The following is a 21817-nucleotide window of genomic DNA, read 5'->3' as shown; positions in this document are numbered from 1 at the left end:
AATTTATATATTTATGAAGTCCTATACCAATTTAAAAATATTTGATTTGGCAGGATTTAGTCATTGAACCTTATGCAACCAGTTAAATCTTAAATTTTTAATGATAGTGCCATCTATCGCTCACTGTCCTAAGTATACACTATAATTAAATAAGAGATTTCTTTTTGTCTATAGATATTTCTTTATCATTTTCTACATTACCGACCTGACAATGAGCTAAATGTCACTGTCAATATTGACATCATTGACATTAATATATTTAGATAATCTTCTATAAATAAAGTATTGACACTTGACTGTTTTCTGGCTCGTGAAGAAAAACAACAATATTTACATAAATACCCTTGAAATATGCGCAATTAAAGAAAATTTCCTAAAGCAGGTATGCCAGAATCTCCAGCAAATACCAAACATCAAGACAAATTACATACGTTCAAGTATTTGCCATTTTCAGTGTGTAGTGCAATCAATTATATGGTTTTTCAGTGTTGTATTATTTGCAGTTTGCTTAATTAGCCAGTATTTTGGAGCCCCTATTTTATTGCCAGCCGCTTCATATATAAATTTACAGCTATTTTGTGGACAAACATTTTCAAGAGAACTGATAATTGAGGCAAACATGATAGCAGCATCCTGTTTCTTTTATTATATGCATGGTTTGTTTTTTTGTTGGACTATGCATGAAGTGTAGTGCGATATTTGTTGGTTTTCTTTGAATTTAATCATATACAAATTTGTAACCATGCAGTCCTGTGTTGGATTAGAGGGCCGAAATATGGGCTCCGTTTGGAAGAGGCTGCAGAGGGTCAACAAGAGAGCTGCCAAGTTTCAGTTCACTGTATCCTATCATCAGCTGTCTGTTGATTTTACATCTAAATGGTGAGTGTAATGATTTATATTTATTTATGTTTCAAGACACTTTGTTTATATATCTTTCAATTACATAAACACAAGTACTTCTTTTAAAACACAAAAAGTCTTATTTGTTAAAGTACGATTTCCCAGGGTATTTTTATTAAAAATTTATAAGTCTTTTTAGGTAAATTATTTTTTAGCAATTTTTTTTAAGTACTTAACTAGGTATACTTAAATAATGAATGTAATAAAGTAAAAGAAAGTACCGCCCCAGCACCACTTTACTGATTCCAAAGATATTTACAAGGTTATTGGACAAATTAAACCACTTGTAATACCTATACCATTAAAGACATCAATTATTTGTACCTAAGGCCAGGTTACAAGACTCATAATTAGTCATTTTCCATAAAATGAATGCTATCAAGTTTTTCTCTTTAAAATGATATAAATACCTACTTAATTTTTAAATTACATCTTGGAAAAATAAAGTGATACTAGCAACTTGTAGATAAGAGAAAGACACAAAGAGTTATATATGTTTAATGTAAAATAGAAATATTAGGAAGGAAATACCTATTATCCTCTATTATATAAGGAAGGATAAATTTAAAATTAGTCCAAATTAAATTTAAAATTATTCATTTGAAAGTTTATTGGTTATTTTTTTAAACCTAGGGATATACCTAGATATCAATTTAAATTAGAACTTTAGTTTATTAGATTAAATGTATTTTGACTTTTGATAATAGTATTAGATAATAACTGTATGAATCCTTCTACACACTGTAATGATACAGCAGCTTAAATAATTTAATTTTGAATTTTTAAAAATGTTTAAATGATAATGGAAACGTCGAATAATATTTGTTGGTTAGACAATAAGGTTCACAGTATTTTTTTACTATTGATATTCATATTAAAATATGCAGAATGCAAAAAAAACAATAGTAGGTATACTCTTTTTACGTAGGCAAGTACAGCATATATTAGCATTATTCATTAGCCTATCATTAGCATAAAAATACTGCACGTCTAATTTATAATTTTAAATATTATGATATCCTTGCAAGGACAATATTTGAAAATTAATGATAATTATACGGGGTGTCTCACGCTGAGCGGGCATTAGGCCTAACCACCCTAACATAGCTGCACGCGTAGAGCAGAGCGGACAATAGAACGCCTCAATCGCCTGTATGTGGGGCCACTTCCATTTACTTCAATTTATTGAAACGCTTCGCGATCTTCTAAAAGAGAACTACAGTATCTAGATCTTAAATTTTTTGCACACCATTGTTTCACAAGGAGATCCATCAATTAAAAGTATTTTCGATATGGCGGCACTTCCGGAAATACGGAAAGTTGACAGGATATTTATTATTTTTTATTACTTAATTAAATTCTTTGTATAATTTTATGAATTCTGATATTAAACACTCTATAGCTGACAATATCCGTTTTTGAGAAAAAAAATACTTAAAATTTTTAGACAAAGAAACTGCTTGTTACAAAAATGGGTGTATATTCTCAAGAAGGGTTAAATGTTAGGTATAGAGTGTTTAATATTAAAATTCATAAAATTTTACAGAAATTTTAACTACGTAGGTAATTTAAATAATATGGTGATAAAAAGGGGGTACCCATTTAAAATAAGAAAGTTGGTGTCAACTGCCTCAGTCAACGATACTGCCGGAAGTGCCGCCATATTGAAAATATTTTTTGTTGTGAAACAATAATGTGCAAAAAATTTCCGGTATAGATGTTGTAGTTTTCTAGAAACTTCAAATGCACGTTCAGCCTGGTACAGCCTGTATATGTAATATTTATTTGAATTATATATCTACTTGCACATTGACATTACACAAGCGGTCATTTATATTTGATGAGAAGTCAAAATACTTTTTATACGCTTTGAATATCAGAAATTGTACAAATAGAACTTTAAGCAATAAATCGAGCAATAAATTAAAGACTGTTTACATTTTATCGTTGACCTACTAATATATGGAAATTTCTATCATGATCTGTTAATAATCTAAACCACAAACCAAAAGTTTGTCTGTACGTTTATCAAGGGTGAAGACAAACTAATTTATTTTAATCTACTATAATTTTGTCGCATTTTCCACAGTAAAAGGACGATGATCTCTTTACAACCGTGAAGTCAGAGCGTGCTGTAATGATGTATTCCTAGAGCTGGAATATTTCGTAATAAAATAATGCTTCTGAAAATAAAAAAAAAGTTTAGGATGTAAACCGAGATGTAAACTTATTTTTTACAAAAAATTTAACTGGAAGAGAAGGGATATTTTTTCGACGAATACTGACAAAGGAAATACAGTGTATTCTTACTTTTTGATGATTGAACAAGATTGGTGTTTGGCTAGATGAACTTTATTTCAAATAAATTCAGTTGCCTTTTGAAGGAAAAGATAAAAGCGAGGATAAAAGCTGTTATTAGAGGATGGGTTAACTAAAGAATTAAATCGTTCTCTCTTATTAGGAATCTTCCTTTCAGTGACGCTATTACGAAGAGACGAAGAAAAGTTGCACGTCCCTGCTGAATCTGTCGACATTTTTAGCTTTAAAATGTGTTGCACTTATAGTAGCTTTTACTTTTACCCTCACAATTTCATTTGAATCGCTAAAAGCGTCTGGAAAAAAAATATAATAAATCATAGAAAACTGAAGATTTGAACCCCCTGTAGCTACGAAACAAAGCAGAATAGGACATATATGTTGATATAAAAAAGGAATCGTATTTTTAAGTGAAGAATCTCCCCACGAGGGATGGCACATGTTTTTTGAAACACTGTATACTATATTAATATAATATTAACAAGTTCAGAGTTAATGCACTATTAGAAAAATTAATAATTTATTATATCAGATGTAGAAAAGATAATTAATTTTTAAGTAGTATTTTAATACTAAAAAATGCCGACAGATTCAGCAGCGCAAAATGTTCATGTCATTAACAGGCCAAAGTGTTTAATAAGTACTCTTCCTCAATTAAATCTTAAACATTTCAAGTTTTCTCCTTGTTTAAAGGGTTCTATCAACATGGGTGCCGAAATGCATAGTTTTGAATTTACAGGATGTTAAAACTTTAAAAAAATAGGTCTTTGTAATTTTCTTAAAAACCATTATTTTTTTTAATTACTGAAGTTAGCACTAAACAATAGTGTTATAAATTTATCAGTTAATTAATTAAATTATTAATATATTAATTAAAAATTAATATAATTAATGAAATTATTAATATACACTGCTGGCAAAGGAATATTAGCAATAGGAGGTTTTCAATGCGATAAAAAAAGATGGTAAGGCTGCAAAATACACTGCAGTGCAACAGAGACGGATAAAGTGTCTTTTCCCTATCATCGTATAGGGGAAGTGATCATAGAAGTGATACGACGAGAGAGCCCCTGCGAGAGGGGCGCCGGGCGGGTCTTAAGACGCTTGTGTGGGGGCTACCGCCTACTAATAGAACAGAATCGAAAAAATAGAAACAGGACGGACAGTGTTGCCATTCAATTAAATCGAAATTATGTTGGCTTGTCAAAATCCTAAATCTTCTAATCCCATTATCTTGCCTACTTAATGAAATATTAAATAAAGTACGAAACAATTTTAAGAATGTTTTCTCTAGGCACATAACTTCTTTCTAAAACGAAAAGTAACATGCAAAACTTTGAAATCATTTCTAAAATAGCAAGTGCAATTCTATGAAATGGCAATACTGTACGATCTTCCTAGCAGTCGCCCCGACACAGTCGGTCGGCGGCGGCGCTTGACAAAGCCGCGGCTGTGACAAAGGAATTAGGCCGAAAAAAACTTTATAAGGAGTAGCCGAACAGGGTTGCCGGGTTGGTTAGATTATAATTCCATACGAGAACAAAATTCTCGGTAGATCTTCAACAAAAATTAAAAGTACAGAAACGAAATAAAATATAATATTTAAGTCCAAAATTAGCATTCCTATGTGTCGTAATAATAGATCACTCAAATAAAATACAAATATAATAAATATAACAAGAATTAGAAATAGCTAGGTATATTATTTGATATTAAAAAAAATATTGAATTAAATAATATTAATATATTAATAAAAACATATAAAACTATAACAAGTAGGGATAGCAGTCACAAATTAGTGTAGCAGTCACTTTTTACCTTTGTACAAATTTTGATCAGTGATATCTAAAATTAATTTCATTTCAATGGGAAAGCTGTAGCAACTCTCAACTCTTTTTTTCATATTAATATATTTTTGACGGGAAAATCACTAAAATATTTGTCCGAATTTAGGTTGTTTCTTAACTTAAATTTTGTTTTTTGTTTACATTTTTTGGGGAAAATATGGGTTCAACTTTAGTAGATGAATGAAATAAAATCTTTTCAAAAGATATCAACTTCTTCGGGCATGTCGCCAATACCGCGCCTAATAAGGAGTAATAAGGAGTAATAAGGATTTTTAGGAATATCTCTGTAACTCTGCAACTAGACAGAACGATGACCTGTATGTGTGTTATTACTAAATAAAATTTAATGAAACAATAATAAAGTCAAATTATACAGATTCCAACACGGCAGTCGCTTAATTTTTAGTCAAATAAGTCAGCTTTTTATAAGTGCTTCTATTGTAAAAACTAAAGACGCAGTTGAATATATCGTTAGATTTTTCTTTAAATCGGTAGATCGGTAGCTTACAGACGAAACCGGTAGACCTGGCAACTCTGTGATGAACTGACGGGAGTCAGAATAGCGAGGTGCGGAGGCGCGGGAAGGGAAATAAAATAATGGCGATAAATAAAGGGCAGGGAGATGGGTATCATGAGTGGATGGGAGGTGGCGGAATTTCCAAAATTTGTTATCTTATTGGAGTTTGTCTAAGTAGACAGTCGTAGTGGAAGTGGAAACGGGGAAGTTGTTGTCCATCTCTGTTTAAGCATAGACTTTTTATAGGCGTTTCATTCCAATGCATGTAATTCCTATGCCTAGAGATCCATTGCCGGGCCTGTATATATATTTATTATTTTTATTTTAATCGCATTGTGATTAAAATAAAAATAAAACTTTATTACTTATGAAGCTTATGATAAAACAACAAAATGGTATATTTTTGTGGTAAAGCCGAGGGTAAAGTTTATCTGATAATATTAACAAACATCAAATTTTTATTCTTTTGTTTAATTTTAATTGTTATTTTGGTAGCTGTGTTTACATATATCCTAGCTTATATCAGTTTAAAATAGATTGAGAATGGTTTTGTAATAATATTTTTTTTAATTACTAATTTGGTTTCTCAATAGGGATGCGGCAAATACTATTACTTTTGATTTTCTTATGCATTTTCGACCTTTTCTTGTTCAAATTATATTTAATGTAGATGACGTATGATCGAAATAACGGCGTCAAATACAGCTGGGTCATTTACAAAAAATTAATATAAAACTTGTCAAAAAATTAGACAGGGATAGAACGTTTTTACACGAATCTATTTCTAAAAAAATATTTTTCTCGAATTTTAAACACTACGCCATTTAAAAATAATACAGCCCTCTTAAAGCCAACTGACACTAAGCGTCATTAAAAAATTAAGAAGAGTACGGGCCCTGTAAATGACGTCTACATCTTGACCTCGCCAAAATTATCATCGATTGTCATTCCCCAACCATCTTTGACGTATTTTTTTAGATCGTTTGTTAGATTAAAATCTGTACAGGACATTAATTATTATCTGAAACCTTTTTGGCTCGCTTTTTGACGTATTTGTATTTTTTTAAACGAATTAAATATACCTAAATATACATTTTTTTCAAATGAATAAATATTTCATAAACCAATATTTGTTGCACTTGTTTAAAAATTAGAATATATAAAATTTATTAAAAATGCGTTGATTGTAATGGATTATTTAGATTAATTTTATATTATAAGAGATTCTGGAATCAGAAAATTATTAACGAAACAGAACGTTTCATAAAAAACTGTATTCATTTATAATATGCAGGGTATTCTGTTAGACTGAAATAGTTAACACCTAGTTTTGTGTGTACGCACCCTGTATAGACGGATTAACCGTTCCAAAAAGCTCGATATGGGGTTTCCTTTGAAGATTTATCCTAATAGTTTTTTACAAACTATGCGGTCCTAGGTAGGCCACATTTAAAAAAAAATTGGCGCCGGGAGGCACGTATAGCCGCCCATACTAAAATATGTTAATATCTCGAAAACTGCGACTTTGACTGATTTAGATGTTATTACAAATTTTGTTGCAAATATTATTCCTAATCTTAATTTGAAAACCGCGTTTCGCTAGCTACTGTAATTTTGGAGTTACGATTTTTTTAATCCCCTCCCATACCCCCTTACCAACTCCCCAACCCCACCAAAAACTAATGGCCAAATTCTCGGGTGCCACAGTATTTTTGTGCCAAATTTGGTTAGAATCGGTTCAGCGGTTTTTGAGTTATCGTGTTACAGACGGCAGACAGAGACAGACAGACAGACACCATGAAAATATTTTGTATTTAGGTCATTTATGACCCAAATAACTCATTTTGAGTGAAATTAAAAAAACTTTTTTTTTGTCGATCTGAATAGCCTACCATACCTATTGGTATGGTCGGCTAAAAATCATAAATATACAGGAGGATTCAAATATATTTTTGCACTAAAGTTATAGTTTTTAAATGGAATGCTCTGTATTTTTTTGTGCCTCTAATGTCTACTTCATGACTACTATACATTTACAGTTACACCTTAGCATTTTTTCCTGAATTCACGAAATATGATAAATAAATCTTAGTAATAGTAAATTAAAAAAATAGTTTTTAGACAGATACCTACAACATATTATTTGTTTTTTAGTAATGTTTCGTTTTAGTTATAATTAAAAAAAAAAATTTTTAGAACTGGAGCATACAATTTTGGGGATAAAGGAACAATGGGTAATACAGCAATCCATTAATTCTATGACAGTTTTTGACAAATGCCGTAGCCTTCCTGCTATTATATTACAAAAATTTATAGGATCGCTCGATCAAAATTAAACAGCGTATTTACTACTGCTTTTGAAAATAAATCTATTTTTAAATAAAACTGAAAAACCTAGATCAATAACTTTATACGCTATCAAGAAATTAGCGTAAATTAGAACGTGCTCTACAAGTCTGCTATAGCTATGATGCAATGTCACAGCTTATTAAACACCAGCTCGTCATTTTTGCTTGTTTTTGAGTATCCGTTGTTACGCTTTACTGTTGTGTTATCTGCTACACTTGTTTGTATAAACAGGCCAGTACTTAAAAAGCGCCATTTTCGATCGGTTTTAGAGCAAAGAAGCTTCAATGGAGCTCAGAACCGAGCTCAGGACCCGAATTGTTACCTAAGATAAGTAATTATCTAGATAAGTACGCACGATCATAAATCGGCTAGTTGGTATGTTATGAATAGTCTGTGGTTCAACGGTCAAAATGCCATTTTAGAGTAACAGACACATCTGTTTGTCATTACTGATAAATAACAAAGTACCCAAAGCAACTTATAATAAAATTCGTCAACTATTATATTATTAGTTGGTTTGCGTGAGATTTAATTTTAAGATTATTAACTTTGATATTAAGCAGATAAATCTGATGTTCTCCTTCTTCTTCCTCAACCCGGATTCATCCACTCCTGGATATAGGTCTCTCCTACCCTACATATATAACGATTTTGTGTAGACAATGTCAAAAGTGAGAGTCTTAAAATATATATACATATATATTCTAACTAAATTCTCTTCTATTGTTAGAAAACGATTTTGATATTAAAAGATAAAAATTTAATACTTCAGTAGTCGAAATATACCTTGCAATATTCTTATAAATAAGGCAAAAAATCAAGCAGAAATATTAATATACAGGGTCGGCAAGGTCTGGCTTTGGGTGCAGATTTCCGTGTGTACGAAGATTAAAGTCAATACGCTCAGTACAATAAGATGTACTGAACAAAGAAAGGGGAGCAAGTATTTCCCCAAGTGCATGAAATATATTAGCGTAATATACACTTCGCATTTTACACTCTCAAGATCACCATAGCGATTCACTCCTAGACACGTAAATACCAACACAAGACTGTCTCATGCCGACGGTATGTTTTACCAACTGCTTTGTAACATTACGAACAATGATTACTTAAGTATTACTGGATTGATATGACTATAGAAACATTCTAAAATTGGTACTAACTGTCAAGATATGATAATGATTTTGAAATTCTTTTATTTTTTTTTATTTTCTCAAAATTCTCTTTGCAGTATTGTTCTGTTATTTTTTACTCATTTAATTTCGTTACTTATTATAATTCAATCATTTTAGCAATTACAACAACCAGAAATTGAAAAAAAAAAACATATATAAAACACTTACAATTAAGAAAGACTGGAATTTCTGGAGATATAGAGGCGATATTACATCTATATCTGTGGGTATTTCTATGTTAGGGTAATAATATGTTTTATTTTTTGTTTATATTTACTTAAATACTTACATATACATATATGTGTGTGTATTCATGATTAGGTATAATTATTTTAGGACCAACAAAACTTCGATAACTGCGGTCAAAATCCGATAAAAAAGACCAATGGTCTATAATTTAAATAAATACGGCACAATAAAAGTTAAAAACTTAATTACCAAGTAATTAGCGACTCCATTATCTGAGTAATGTATAAAGAAAAACCACAAGGGTCAGTAACTTTTGCTGGTAGTAGTTACACCTACCGCAAAATAAATAAGTGCGTTGCTTTGTTTTTTATTCTTTTGCTTAAGCTTAATTTGTAGGTTATTATCTTAGTTTTGTATGAATAAAAAAAATATTTAGGATTTTCGTTGCATTTGTTGTTAATCGCTTTCTATAACATACGTACCTACTTGCTATAATTTATGTTCCTTAAACTCTTCTATAATTCTTCAAGAGACGAGGTTATAAATCCCCACTTAGGGGCGCCTGTCGTAATACGAGTAGAAAATATGCAGCCAGAAAATGATTAAGAATTATTTTTTACCAACTGTTATACTTAGAATTATACATTTCCTTGAAAAAAAATAAACCCTTCCCTTTAATAACCTTGCTGTGCTGTCAGTTTCGTTCTTTTCTTAATTCCTGCGAATCCTGAGCATGCGCAGATTGCAAATCGACCTCTCTGATATTAGCCTCCTTAAAACCTCAAAAGTAAACTTAGTTAGACGCCTATACATGCATATAGAAATATGTACCTATCTTGAAACAGTTAGGGATCCTTATCAAAAATATTTATGATAAGAGTTGTCTAAATAAAAAAGACAAATATGATATTTTAAATTTCATAATAAAATATTGACTAAAAGGACGAAGACGTTAGGTATTAGGACCCCATTCGGGTACCTCTATCCACGTGCCGAGTTTGGTTCCAATCGACCTATAATTAAGAAAAATCGTGATGATTTCGTTCATTTAAAGCATTCGAAACGTCGAGGGCGTCATCCTGTAGCCCGTCCCCAATTATGCCGAAAACGACCCACATTTTTCTTCAAGTCCATTGTCCATCCTTAGTCCCACTCTCATGAAGAAGTAAACGAAACGTCGTATCCAACTTTGCATGATAGGACCGTGTGCACCGTCGCTCACATAGCCTACCCACCAAATTTGGTCGCTTTCGGACGACATCAACTTTTGACGTAAGAAACGTCAAAACTAATTCTCACAGTGACACGTGTCGTACACGGTTAAGTTGACCTTGGTCCAATTTATCGACATACCAAACTTCATTTAAATCGGATGATCTTTTGATTTGATTCATTGACGATGGGGTTTCGTAGTGCTCGAAACGTCGTCAAAATATCATGAAAAGGCTCGAAGAGCCCCATCTACATTCCGAGTTTCAGCCCCCTAGCTCACATAGGGCCCGAGTTACGACACTCCAAAGACTTCCCAACGTACGTTAAGAAGTTTCACTTCAAAAAAAAATGAAACCACTATTTTCTTTCTATATCTACAGGATTGTTCACCACATACGACACGGAGTATTGTAGCTCAACGATTAGATTTTTTCAAATTATAAGTTTTGGGTTCGTTGAAGGACTATTAGAGCTACAATTTAAAAATATTTTTACAAGATACAGAGTGTCCCAGATAAGTAAAAAATATTATAGTTGTATTTTTTTAAATAGAACACTCTGTATATTATTCTATTTTTGGATTCTGCGATTGAAATAAAGGTAAATTTGCTTTTAAAAAATATTTTCAATTTTACGAAATTGCAGTACAAATTTTAAGGCTTCATTTCTCCAAGGGTATCAAAGTTTTGAATACTAAATATTTACTGAAGATTATTTATTGATCAGATATTATGTAGCAATAATAAAAATTTTACTACCTTATACAGAGTGTCCATAAATTTATATTAAATAATTACTAGCTTTAAACGGCAATAACTTGTTTAATTTAACTGGAACACCCTGTATATTTTACGTGAATCATATGCACAATTTAATTGTCTATCAAATTTTATTATACCATTTTTTACCTATCTCTTCAAGTTTTCGTAGAAAATGCATTTTCTTATAATTTAGACCTCATTTATCACACAGATTTTTTTAAAGCAACATATATGTACAAAATGTACAGGTGGTAAATATTGCAAGCCTAATGGTATACAAAAAAACTATTTAAATCTTTGTAAAAGAGTATACCAATTAAATATACCACCATTATTTCCGACGAAAAATTAGTTAATTACATACTTTTTTGTTTTAATTAATAAAGTATTCTAAACAAATGTGGATTTGGCTCAGAGATCAATATAATAATAAGTTATGAAAATGAACGTCTCTGTTTTTATAAATAAGCATTCGTCAAAAAATGAAATAAAATTTATAAGGTGTTACTTTTTTCCACACTGTCTAATACACACTAATTTGTTACATTTTTAAAAATAATCTAAAATGTCAATATTCCATGGGTATAGGGATAAATGAGGTATAAATTATAAGAAAATGCATTTTCTACGAAAACTTGAAGAGATGAGTAAAAAATGGCATAATAGAATTTTATAGACAACTAAATCGTGCATATGATTCTCGTAAAATATACATGTTGTTCCATTTAAATTAAACAATTTATTGCCGTTTAAAGCTAGTAATTATTTAATATGAAATTTTGGACACTCTGTATAAGGTAGTAGAATTTTTATTATTGCAACACAATATCTCCTCAATAAATAATCTTCAGTAAATATTTAGTATTAAAAACTTTGATACCCTTGGAGAAATGAAGCATTAAAATTTGTACTACAATTTCGTAAAATTGAAAATATTTCAAGAACGGTAAGGTTTAAGTGTGATAAACCTTAATCAAATTTGCCTTTATTTTAATAGTAGAATCTAAAAATTGAATAATATACAGGGTGTTCCATTTAAAAAAACACAACTATAATATTTTTTACTTATTTAGGACACTCTGCATCTTGTAAAAATATCTTTAAATTGTAGCTCTAATAGTCCTTCAACGAACCCAAAACTTACAATTTGTAAAAATCTAATCGTTTAGCTACAATACTCCGTGTCGTATGTGGTGAACAACCCTGTATATTTGGCTTGATACTTGATGAAATACCAGAGCCACTTGTAACTTCAGACTACATGAAATAATCGTTAATTCTTATATTAAGTATTTTACTTTCTCTAACGAGGGAGATGTTACAACCTCGAGACGTTAAGAAATTTTTATTGGCTAGATGACTACTTGATTATATTGGAAACAAAGAAACATCATTCTGATCAAACCATTTTTGATAAATTTGTCTAAATAATTGTTATATGGTTTATTGTACTTTCTGAGATTACCACAAATCAAAATGTAACCGCAAATAAATATGTATTTTTCGAGGTATTTTTAAAATAAACTAAATTTTATGTGATGTAGCAAAGATATAATCCTGAATAATGTGTCATCCGTCATACATTTAGAAACGGAAGCAATATCATTAAATCTAACTTAAATAAGCTGGCACCCTATAAAATGGGCCGTATATCTAACTGCACTATGCGATAACTCAACTACTTCTAGACTTCCTGTTTCCCTAACAACTTCCACAGGCGTACAATATCTTTAAGAACCATTTATAATACCGTTTTACAGACACGCGGAGGGCATATCCTGAATACTAAGCAGTCGTCTGCATTAGTAAAGAGCCAATAGCGGTAATTACGATCAATTTGTGGTTAAATTATATATGGCAAAGTGTGGTAAATTTGACTGGAGAATTAAGCAATATTTGGTGTAAGAAGGTACTTTTGTATCGAATAAATATAAACGAAAGAAGAGTATTTATTTTTAATTATTTCATACAGTGGCAGAGGCGCATATACGGGGGTAATGAGGGTAATTACCCCTCCCAGAAAGAAAATTATAAATAAGCTAGGATGTGGTTTAAAGTCAAATTGTCACAAAAGTAATTAATAATAATCAATCGAAATCTCGATCGAAATAGAAAATTCAGACCCATCGAAGTTATTTTTCCCCCATAGTCACGATACATTTCACGGTAAAATTAATTTAAATCTAGTACTTTAACTTAAATACTGCCACTACCCCTCCCAGAGTCAATCTCTAGATGCGCCACTGTACAGTGGTGGATATAAAGGGGGGCTTGGGGGATCAGCGCCCCTCCCAATGGTCTTTCAATGGATGGAGATTGCCGTCCTAATTGGAGAATGAAAAAGAGCTTCAAAGTTGCTTTTGCTGGAACGAGAGAGACACAAAAAAATACTTATTTCAATATAAATGTTTAATGGTTATGTATTTCATTCCGACCGTCTCGACTATTTGAAAAAACTTAGTAGTACTAAGCAAAATTATTATAAGGCCGACTTGTTTCTGTACAGGGTGGCGCCTCTCATACGCCGCGGAGGCTCTAAGGAGAACGACAGTTTATATTGAAATGAAATTTTGTGAGCATATGTAGGTTAATTGTGGGTGCCCCCAAAAAAGTTACATATCAATGTTGTGTTTTTTGTAATGGAACACCCTATATATTAATTGATTTTCTGATTCTGGAAGAAAAATAAAGCTGAGTTTTATAACAGAAGTATATGACTAAAATGTAAGGTTTGTGACATATTTAACATTTTCTAGAAATAAAGAACAATTTTAAAATTACAATAAGAGCTACCTAAATTGGAATTTACCCGGTATAGCCCAATATGTAGTTAATTTAACTATTATACTTTAAATCAAATTAAAACTTGATCCAAAAAGTTATACAGGGTGAGACAAAATTAATATTGAACATTGATCATCTTTAAAAGCATGCTACTTTTTTCTTTTAAAGGGAACACCCAGTATATTATTCCGGTATTCAATGGAGAATTCATGTCTCTTCAAAATACTATTTAGGTTGCCTACCCCTCAAACAAAGATTTTCCTAGATATTTTCATTTACATGATTTGATCTGAGCAGATCTTTATATTTATTTGATAAAATCTAGGTGGCTGTGATATGTCATTACTTCAACATAGCTGTGTAATTAGTCCAACTTTTTAACAACTAGTTATTATTTTGTGTCAGTTAAAACAAAAAAATGTCTCAGAAATTTGCCGAAATGCAAACTTCAGAGAGAATTGATATGATTCTATTAGTTGCATCACAGTTTAAAGAATATAAATATATATTTATATTCTTTAAACTGTGGTTGCACATTGCATTCACCAATTAATAGAATACTTAAATGCTCCTCATTTTATCTAGTCTGTTTTTTTATGGGGATATGTTAAAGACAGTGTTTACAAAACTCGACCACCTATTGTCGAAAACATGAGAGAAATTATTGTAGCTGCTTTTCGAGGTACAACTCCACATATGCCTTTTAAAATGAAAAGATCCTTTTGAAAAAAGAATCACTTTATGCAGTTAACAGGAAAGGAAGCATTTTGAGCATTGGATTTCATCTAGCTAATTTTAGTCACATAATTACCGGTTTATATCTAGTTTTAATTTGTAATAATTAAAATATGTTTTAAACCTGTATCTTTTTATTATCGTTGAGTATTTTGCTCTACAATCTTTAATTTTTGTTAAATTAACAAAAGGTATATCACACAGCCACCTAGAGTTTTTCAAATAATAAAGATCTACTGACGCAAAATCATAAAAATTAAAATATCTACCAAGATCTTTGTCGGAGGGGTAGGTGACCTTAATAATATTTTGAAGATATATAAATTCCTTATTGAACACCGGAAAAATATACTGGGTGTTTTATTTAAAATAAAAGAGTAACTTGCTTTTAAAAGTTACTAATGTTCCATACTAATTTTGTTTCACCCTGTATAACTTTTCGGGTCAAATTTCAATTTGGTTTAACATACAATGGTTACTGAAATTAAATATCAGGCTATACAAAGTCAACTAAAATTTAGGTAGCTGTTACCGAAATTTAAAATTTACTTTTTAATGCCAAAGCAAATGGCGATAGTATAAAATTCCGTAACATGCCTGAAAGGATACTTTCTATTAGTATAGAGAGTACTACTGGTGGTAGTTTTTTCTATCCTTCTAGATACAGTAATTTTATCAAATGGTGTAAAAAGCTATATAGTACTTTTCTACGCAAAAAAGGTGCTCTTCGTTTAGTTCGATAGGGTGAACGGTTGTCAAGATATTTATTCAACATTTAGATCAGATATAAAAACATTACACCACAGATTAGGTATTCTATAAGTATATTACACCATCAAATCTTTTTTTTCCAAGACTCCTTGATTAAAAATTAGTGTTTTTAACACAACCATGACACTTTAGATTGAAATTTAAAATACGTCTTACCTGATTCTTTTAACTGACAGGTAAATCAATATGTCTAGACGGGTCTCAACTCAGAACACGTAATCTACTGCGTAATTCTTCTTAATGATTAAACCTTTTTAGATCATTATATTTTATACATTTTCTATTCGACAAGTATTTATTTTTTATTGTAAATATAGGGAACCACATCGGATATCACTAGTATGGTCGAGAAGATCGCGAAGAGTAGCTTCCAATCCAGTGGCATGGGAGCCTACCCTTCAGAACCCTTACAAGGCTATGGTGGTGTGGCCGGTACCAGAAAATCACCAGGTGGCTATTACGCTGTTCAAGGATCCAAGAACTCCTGAGCTAGAGGACAAGGAATGGACCTTCATCATAGAAGATGTAAGTTTGGAATTCATTGGGCGCATTTAGTATAAACGTACCGGTGGAGAAAAAACTTATAAAATATAGAGGTAGACCGCAAAAAGTTAAATATAAAAATTATAGGGTTTTTAAATATCTATTAGCGGTTCATAAATTTAAGTATACAGGGTCGGTCATAAAGTCGTGGCACATCAAAGTTTCATTTTTTAAATGGAACCCCCTGTATATTTTGGTTCTCCCTTCAATTCTAAGCAAAAATTCAGATACACACAGTGTACCTCAAACCAACCGTTTCCGAGTTATTGACTTTTGAAATATCACTTAAAATAATTAGATTTAATTAATTTCGATCTGTTCGGTTTCATCAAAGAATATTATAATTTTAAGAACGCTCTTGTCGAAGCTTTAGCGATCTGTCACACGGTGGCGCTTTTGAACATAATCGAAGCCTGAATTTACTAATATTTTAAATTTTGAGGACTACGCGCGGCGATATTTCGTACGGTGTTGCCAAAATATATTTTTTTTCTCGATATTTAAAAAAATATGTATTGATTATATATTTCGTATACATGAGGCATCCTAAGGCTATAAAAACGTAGCTATGAAAATAAAATTTTAGATTTTTAATTTTTCTGTACCTGCTAATATAAATTACTTCTATTCCAATAAAAAATTTGCTAGTGTTAGGAAACTGGAGTAAATACGGAGAATAATAATTCGTTCTCTAAGATGAGCACTACTATATAAAATAATTAATCGAGGGGTAAACCGCAGAGGGAAAAGTGTACACCGTAATTCCTTTTACTCAAATAATTCCTCAGAATTCCTCGTAATTCCTTCGGAATTCCTTGGAATTCCTGGTCTTCAAGGTCAAGGTCAATCATTCAAGGTCTTCCTTGGAATTCCTTGGTACGAACTCGGTAACTCTTTCAGTCTGAACCACGTTGCCACCTCGGTTTCGCAGTTCCGCTATGAATTTTCTGGTGATTTTTATAAATGTCTAATGTCTCTATAAGTACTAGATCTAACAATAAAAAGTACTATTACGAGATTTACGTTTTTTTAGTTAAATTTTAGTACCAATAGGGGATCATGAGGTAAAAATACTGGAAATATGTCGGCACTTACTTATTAAAATTAATTTTTCTCGGGATTTTTTGAAAATGAGAGGTACCTAGTTATACTCGTATCTATAGGAAAGGAAATTAATAAAACTTCAGTTGCACGTCATAATACGATCACCAGTAAATTCCATAAGATTACGCATGGTATCATTGATGAAGTGCACCTAAAGTTGTATTAATTTTCCTATAGTATATACCTAGGTATTATTCCGAGGAAATGAAAAAATCAACTTTACACTTTCTGGAGTACTGAATAAAAAAATCTTATGAGGATTTCTTTAAAATGGCGAAATCAGGGAACGTTATAACTAGATCTCTCGGGGGTGGTTCGGCCGTACTATTGGAAAATATTTTAGATATATAATCGAGGGTACAATATTAAATTAAAAGAATATCTAACCTGTAGATATTTGATATTGGGAAATTTTGGAAGCGAAAACGAAAAACGGATAGTAAAAAATCGCCTGCAAAACGTTTTTCTTTAAATTTAGTACTACCTATTATAGTATTCATGGTTTACTAATGTTCGTTAATTTTTTATAAAGTTGCTTGTAATTCCTCTTAATTCCTGTGGAATTCCTCTAAATTTCTAAGGAATTCCTTGGAATTCATTGGAATTCTTACGGAAATAATTGGAATTCCTAGTAATTCCTATGGAATTCCTTGGAATTCCTCGTAATTCCTTGGAATTCCTGTAGAATTCCTTCATAGTGTACACCATAATTCCTCTGCGGTTTACCCCTCGTAATTAATATTATATGTAAACTGCGGAGTGCGGAGAGCGGAAAGACTGATTATAGCAATAGATAAAATTTAAAACTATTCAAGAAAGTACACACAAAACAAGGCAACGCCGCGCGTCTATTCGTTCAATTCCGAGCAAAATAGCGAAGCTCCACGAAGTTGGGTTTGGTTTGGTTTGGCCCCATCGACAGGTCGGATTTTGATGCGAGACGAGACTTCTAGGGTATTAAGATCAAGAAGTCTTTGGTTTCATTTAACAATGCCATTCTGCGGAAACTGTGATACTTTAAAAATATTTGACATTAGTTTTCAAGTTAGCATTTAAAGATGTATATAAAATGAATATAATCTCATTTTATCTCAAGTTTGGAAATTACAAAATTTTCGTTTAGCATTTCAAAATCAAAACTTCATAATTCGGAAATTGTTGAATTTACGTTCATTATGTGTATTAAACTGTATACTTAAATTTATTACCCACTAATAGATATTTAAAAACCCTATAACTGTTACAAACCCTGTACTTTTTGCGGTACCTCTTATATTTTACCCTCGATTTTACCTAATAATCGACCATTCCCATACATATCAGCGACTCTGTATAGTGTGTTTAAACAGCTATTTATTGCGCTGGCAGTATTAAACTATATTTTTTATGCCCTTTCAAATTTTGAAATAAAAATTATTAAATAATAAAAAAATAGTAGAATAAAATTCTTGCTTTGAAGCTGCACACTAATTTTGTAAAAAACTTTGGTAGACGTCTATCAATATTTTCAACTACAACTAATTCGTTTATCAGTTTGTTTTTAGATGATAAATGAAAAAATCCCCGTTTTCTGTCTGAATCTTTTGATTTCGAGGTATTCGCCACATATCTTGACAAATTTAATTGTAGAATTGAACAAATATAGGAGGAGACTTGTGGATAGCACCGGTCGCGTGTTATTTTATATTTCTCACGTCTCTAGCTACACTTGTTAAGTTGTAAGTGAAAACGCTGAGATAAATTTATATGTCCTATAACTAAGGACAATGAGATAAGTTAATATATCAAGTCGCTATTGAAAGTCCCCTTATGTAACAATTATTTAGTAACTACTTCTTTATGTTGAGTACTCGCTGCTTTAGTAGAAGCTTCAATTTACTTTTAAGCTTAGGGTAACAGTGTTAGTTACCCTGATAGTATCGACTATACAGGGTGAGTCAACGATAGAGTAAAGTCCATTATCTCAATTGTTTCGAGGTTTACAAAAAAATATTAAATATAAAAGTTATAGGGACGGTTAAGATATACATTTTAAAATTATTATAGAGTATACAGGGTGCTTCAAAAATGGTTGGAATGGAACACCCTATTTTTTATTTTATTTTTAGATTCTGCGTAAAATTCCATAACTTTTTTATATATAATGTTTTCTACCTAAAATTAATAGTTTTTGTAATATTTAAATTTGTTTAAACAAATGTTAGATTGCAGTGTGATAAAAAATTGTCCGTGATGGTATTGTTTCTGAAGTTGGAGAACTAAAATTTGGTAGGAGAATTTTATAGAGATATAGAAAAAGACCTATGTAAAGATATTTTAGTTATATGCTACAGGGCGTTCAAAATATATTTATGAATTTCAACTACTTAAAATTAAGAAATTTCAAATTGCATACAAGTGCATTTCAGATGCAGACAATTTAATTGTCTATCAATTGTATTATACCATTTTTTACCTATCTCTTCAAGCTTCCGTAGAAAATGCATTTTCTTGTAATTTAGAACTCATTTATCAATATATCCATGGAATACTGACCTGTTAGATTATTTTTAAAGATGTACCAAATTTTTTAAGAGCACAGATACTAATATTGTCAATATAGTTCGTTTATTTCATTACAAAATAAAAAAACTGTTTAAATATTTGTTAAAGAGGACCAATTAATATGATTCCAGTATTCAAACTACATTAATTGACTGTTTGCGTTGATTAATAATAATTGCTCCAAATACTAAAAAACTGAATTATTTATATGTATTAAACAGTGTGGTTAAAAAACTAACACCTTAAAAATGATATTTCATTTTTTGACAAATGCTTATTTATAACAACAGAGACGTTCATTTTCATAACTTTTTATTATATATATTTCTGATTCAAATCCGCATTTATTTAGAATAATTTATTAACGAACACAATTAATGTAATTAATTAGTATTTGGGCGGAAATACTGGTGGTATATTTAATTAATGGTGTACTCTTTTATAAAGATTTAAATAGTTTTCTTTCTACATACAAATGCGCTAGTAATATCATCGTTTTACTAAAAACGATAATATTACTAGTCTGTATATTTTGTACATTTCTTGTTTTAAAAACAATCTAAAATGTCAATATTCCATGGGTATATTGATAAGTGAGGTCTAAATTATAAGAAAATGCATTTTCTACGAAAACTTGAAGCGATAGGTAAAAAGTGGTATAATACAATTTGATAGACATTTAAATTGTGCATCTGATTCTCATAAAATATACGGGGTATTCCATTTAAATTAAACAAGTTATTGCCGTTTAAAGCTAGTAATTATTTAAAATAAATTTTTAGACACTCTGTATAAGGTAGCATAATTTTTATTATTGCAACACAATAACTGATCAATAAATAAACTTCAGTAAATATTTAGTATTAAAAACTTTGATACCCTCGGAGAAATGAAGCCTTAAAATTTATACTGCAATTTTACAAAATTGAAATTTTGAAAATTGAAAGTGTAATAAACCGTAAACAAATTTACCTTTATTTTAACTACGATTAAAATAAAGGTAAATTATACTAAATATGCAATAATATGCAAAATGCGATAATATACAGGGTGTTCCATTTAAAAAAATACAACTTTGATATTTTTTATTTATTTGGGACACTCTGTATCTTGTGAAAATATTTTTAAATTGTAGCTCTAACAGTCCTTCAACGAACTCAAAACTTACAATTTGTAAAAATCTAATCGTTTAGCTACAATACTCCGTGTCGTATGTGGTGAACAACCCTGTAGAAATACACCAAGAAATTCACGACTGCGATTTTAGTTTATTTCAGTAAAGTTAATTAATTTAACTAATACCAGCAATTGTAACTAATTATTAAGCTACTTGTTAAAGATAAGTAATAAATAGTTTGTTTTGTCATGGTAACTATGATTTTATAGCGTAATTGTATTAAAAATATAGGTAAAAATAGAAATGGTGTCCCATTTAAAAAAAGTTGAGATTTTTTAATTTTAAGTAGTTGAAATTCATAAATATATTTTGAACACCCTGTATCATTTAACTAAAATATTATAATATATCTTTTTGTTCATCTTTATAAAACTCTCCTACCAAATTTTGGTACTCCAACTTCAGAAACAATGGCACCACTGACATTTTTTTACCACACTGCAATTTAACATTTGTTTAAACAAATTAAAATATTACAAAAACTATTAATTTTAGGTATATAACATTACATAAAAAAAGTTATGGAATTTTACGCAGAATCTAAAAATAAAATAAAAATATGGTGTTGCATTTAAAAAAAACATATATGTTGTATCCGCCACACTTTTTTGAAGCACCTTGTATACTCTATAATAATTTTAAAATGTATATATTATATTAAAAATATATATATTTTTTAAACCTCGAAAGAAATGAGATAATGTACTTTACTCTATCGTTGACTCACCCTGTACAGCAAATTGTATTAGGGAATTGTATTTTATCATGATTTTCTACTGACGCAAAATCATAAAGAATAAAATATCTACCAAGATCTTTGTCGGAGGGGTAGGTGACATAATAATATTTTGAAGATATATAAATTCCTTATTGAACACCGGAAAAATATA

The 21817-nt window shown here is 30.4% G+C and overlaps 1 protein-coding gene across 5 annotated transcripts in view; it reads left to right on the top strand.

The window, feature by feature from the left end:
* The first annotated feature begins 254 nt into the window (after nt 1-254).
* The window catches only part of LOC115880786 (EH domain-binding protein 1), a 60980-nt gene continuing 39417 nt past the window's right edge, over nt 255-21817 (top strand). For 2 of the 5 annotated variants that reach the window (XM_030898069.1, XM_030898072.1), the window contains exon 1: nt 261-879. In XM_030898069.1, the coding sequence (XP_030753929.1) occupies nt 743-879 (137 nt within the window). In that variant the 5' untranslated portion in view covers nt 261-742. Of the gene's footprint in view, nt 880-21817 lie in introns of all 5 variants that reach the window. The other 3 variants (XM_030898070.1, XM_030898071.1, XM_030898068.1) reach the window with 3 other exon arrangements.

Source organism: Sitophilus oryzae, unplaced genomic scaffold (assembly GCF_002938485.1).
Source record: "Sitophilus oryzae breed Bouriz unplaced genomic scaffold, Soryzae_2.0 scaffold_1658_pilon_pilon, whole genome shotgun sequence".
NCBI classification, from domain to species: domain Eukaryota; kingdom Metazoa; phylum Arthropoda; class Insecta; order Coleoptera; family Curculionidae; genus Sitophilus; species Sitophilus oryzae.
The sequence above is the reverse complement of the archived record's forward strand: the minus strand, read 5'-3'. Positions and strand labels throughout refer to the sequence as shown.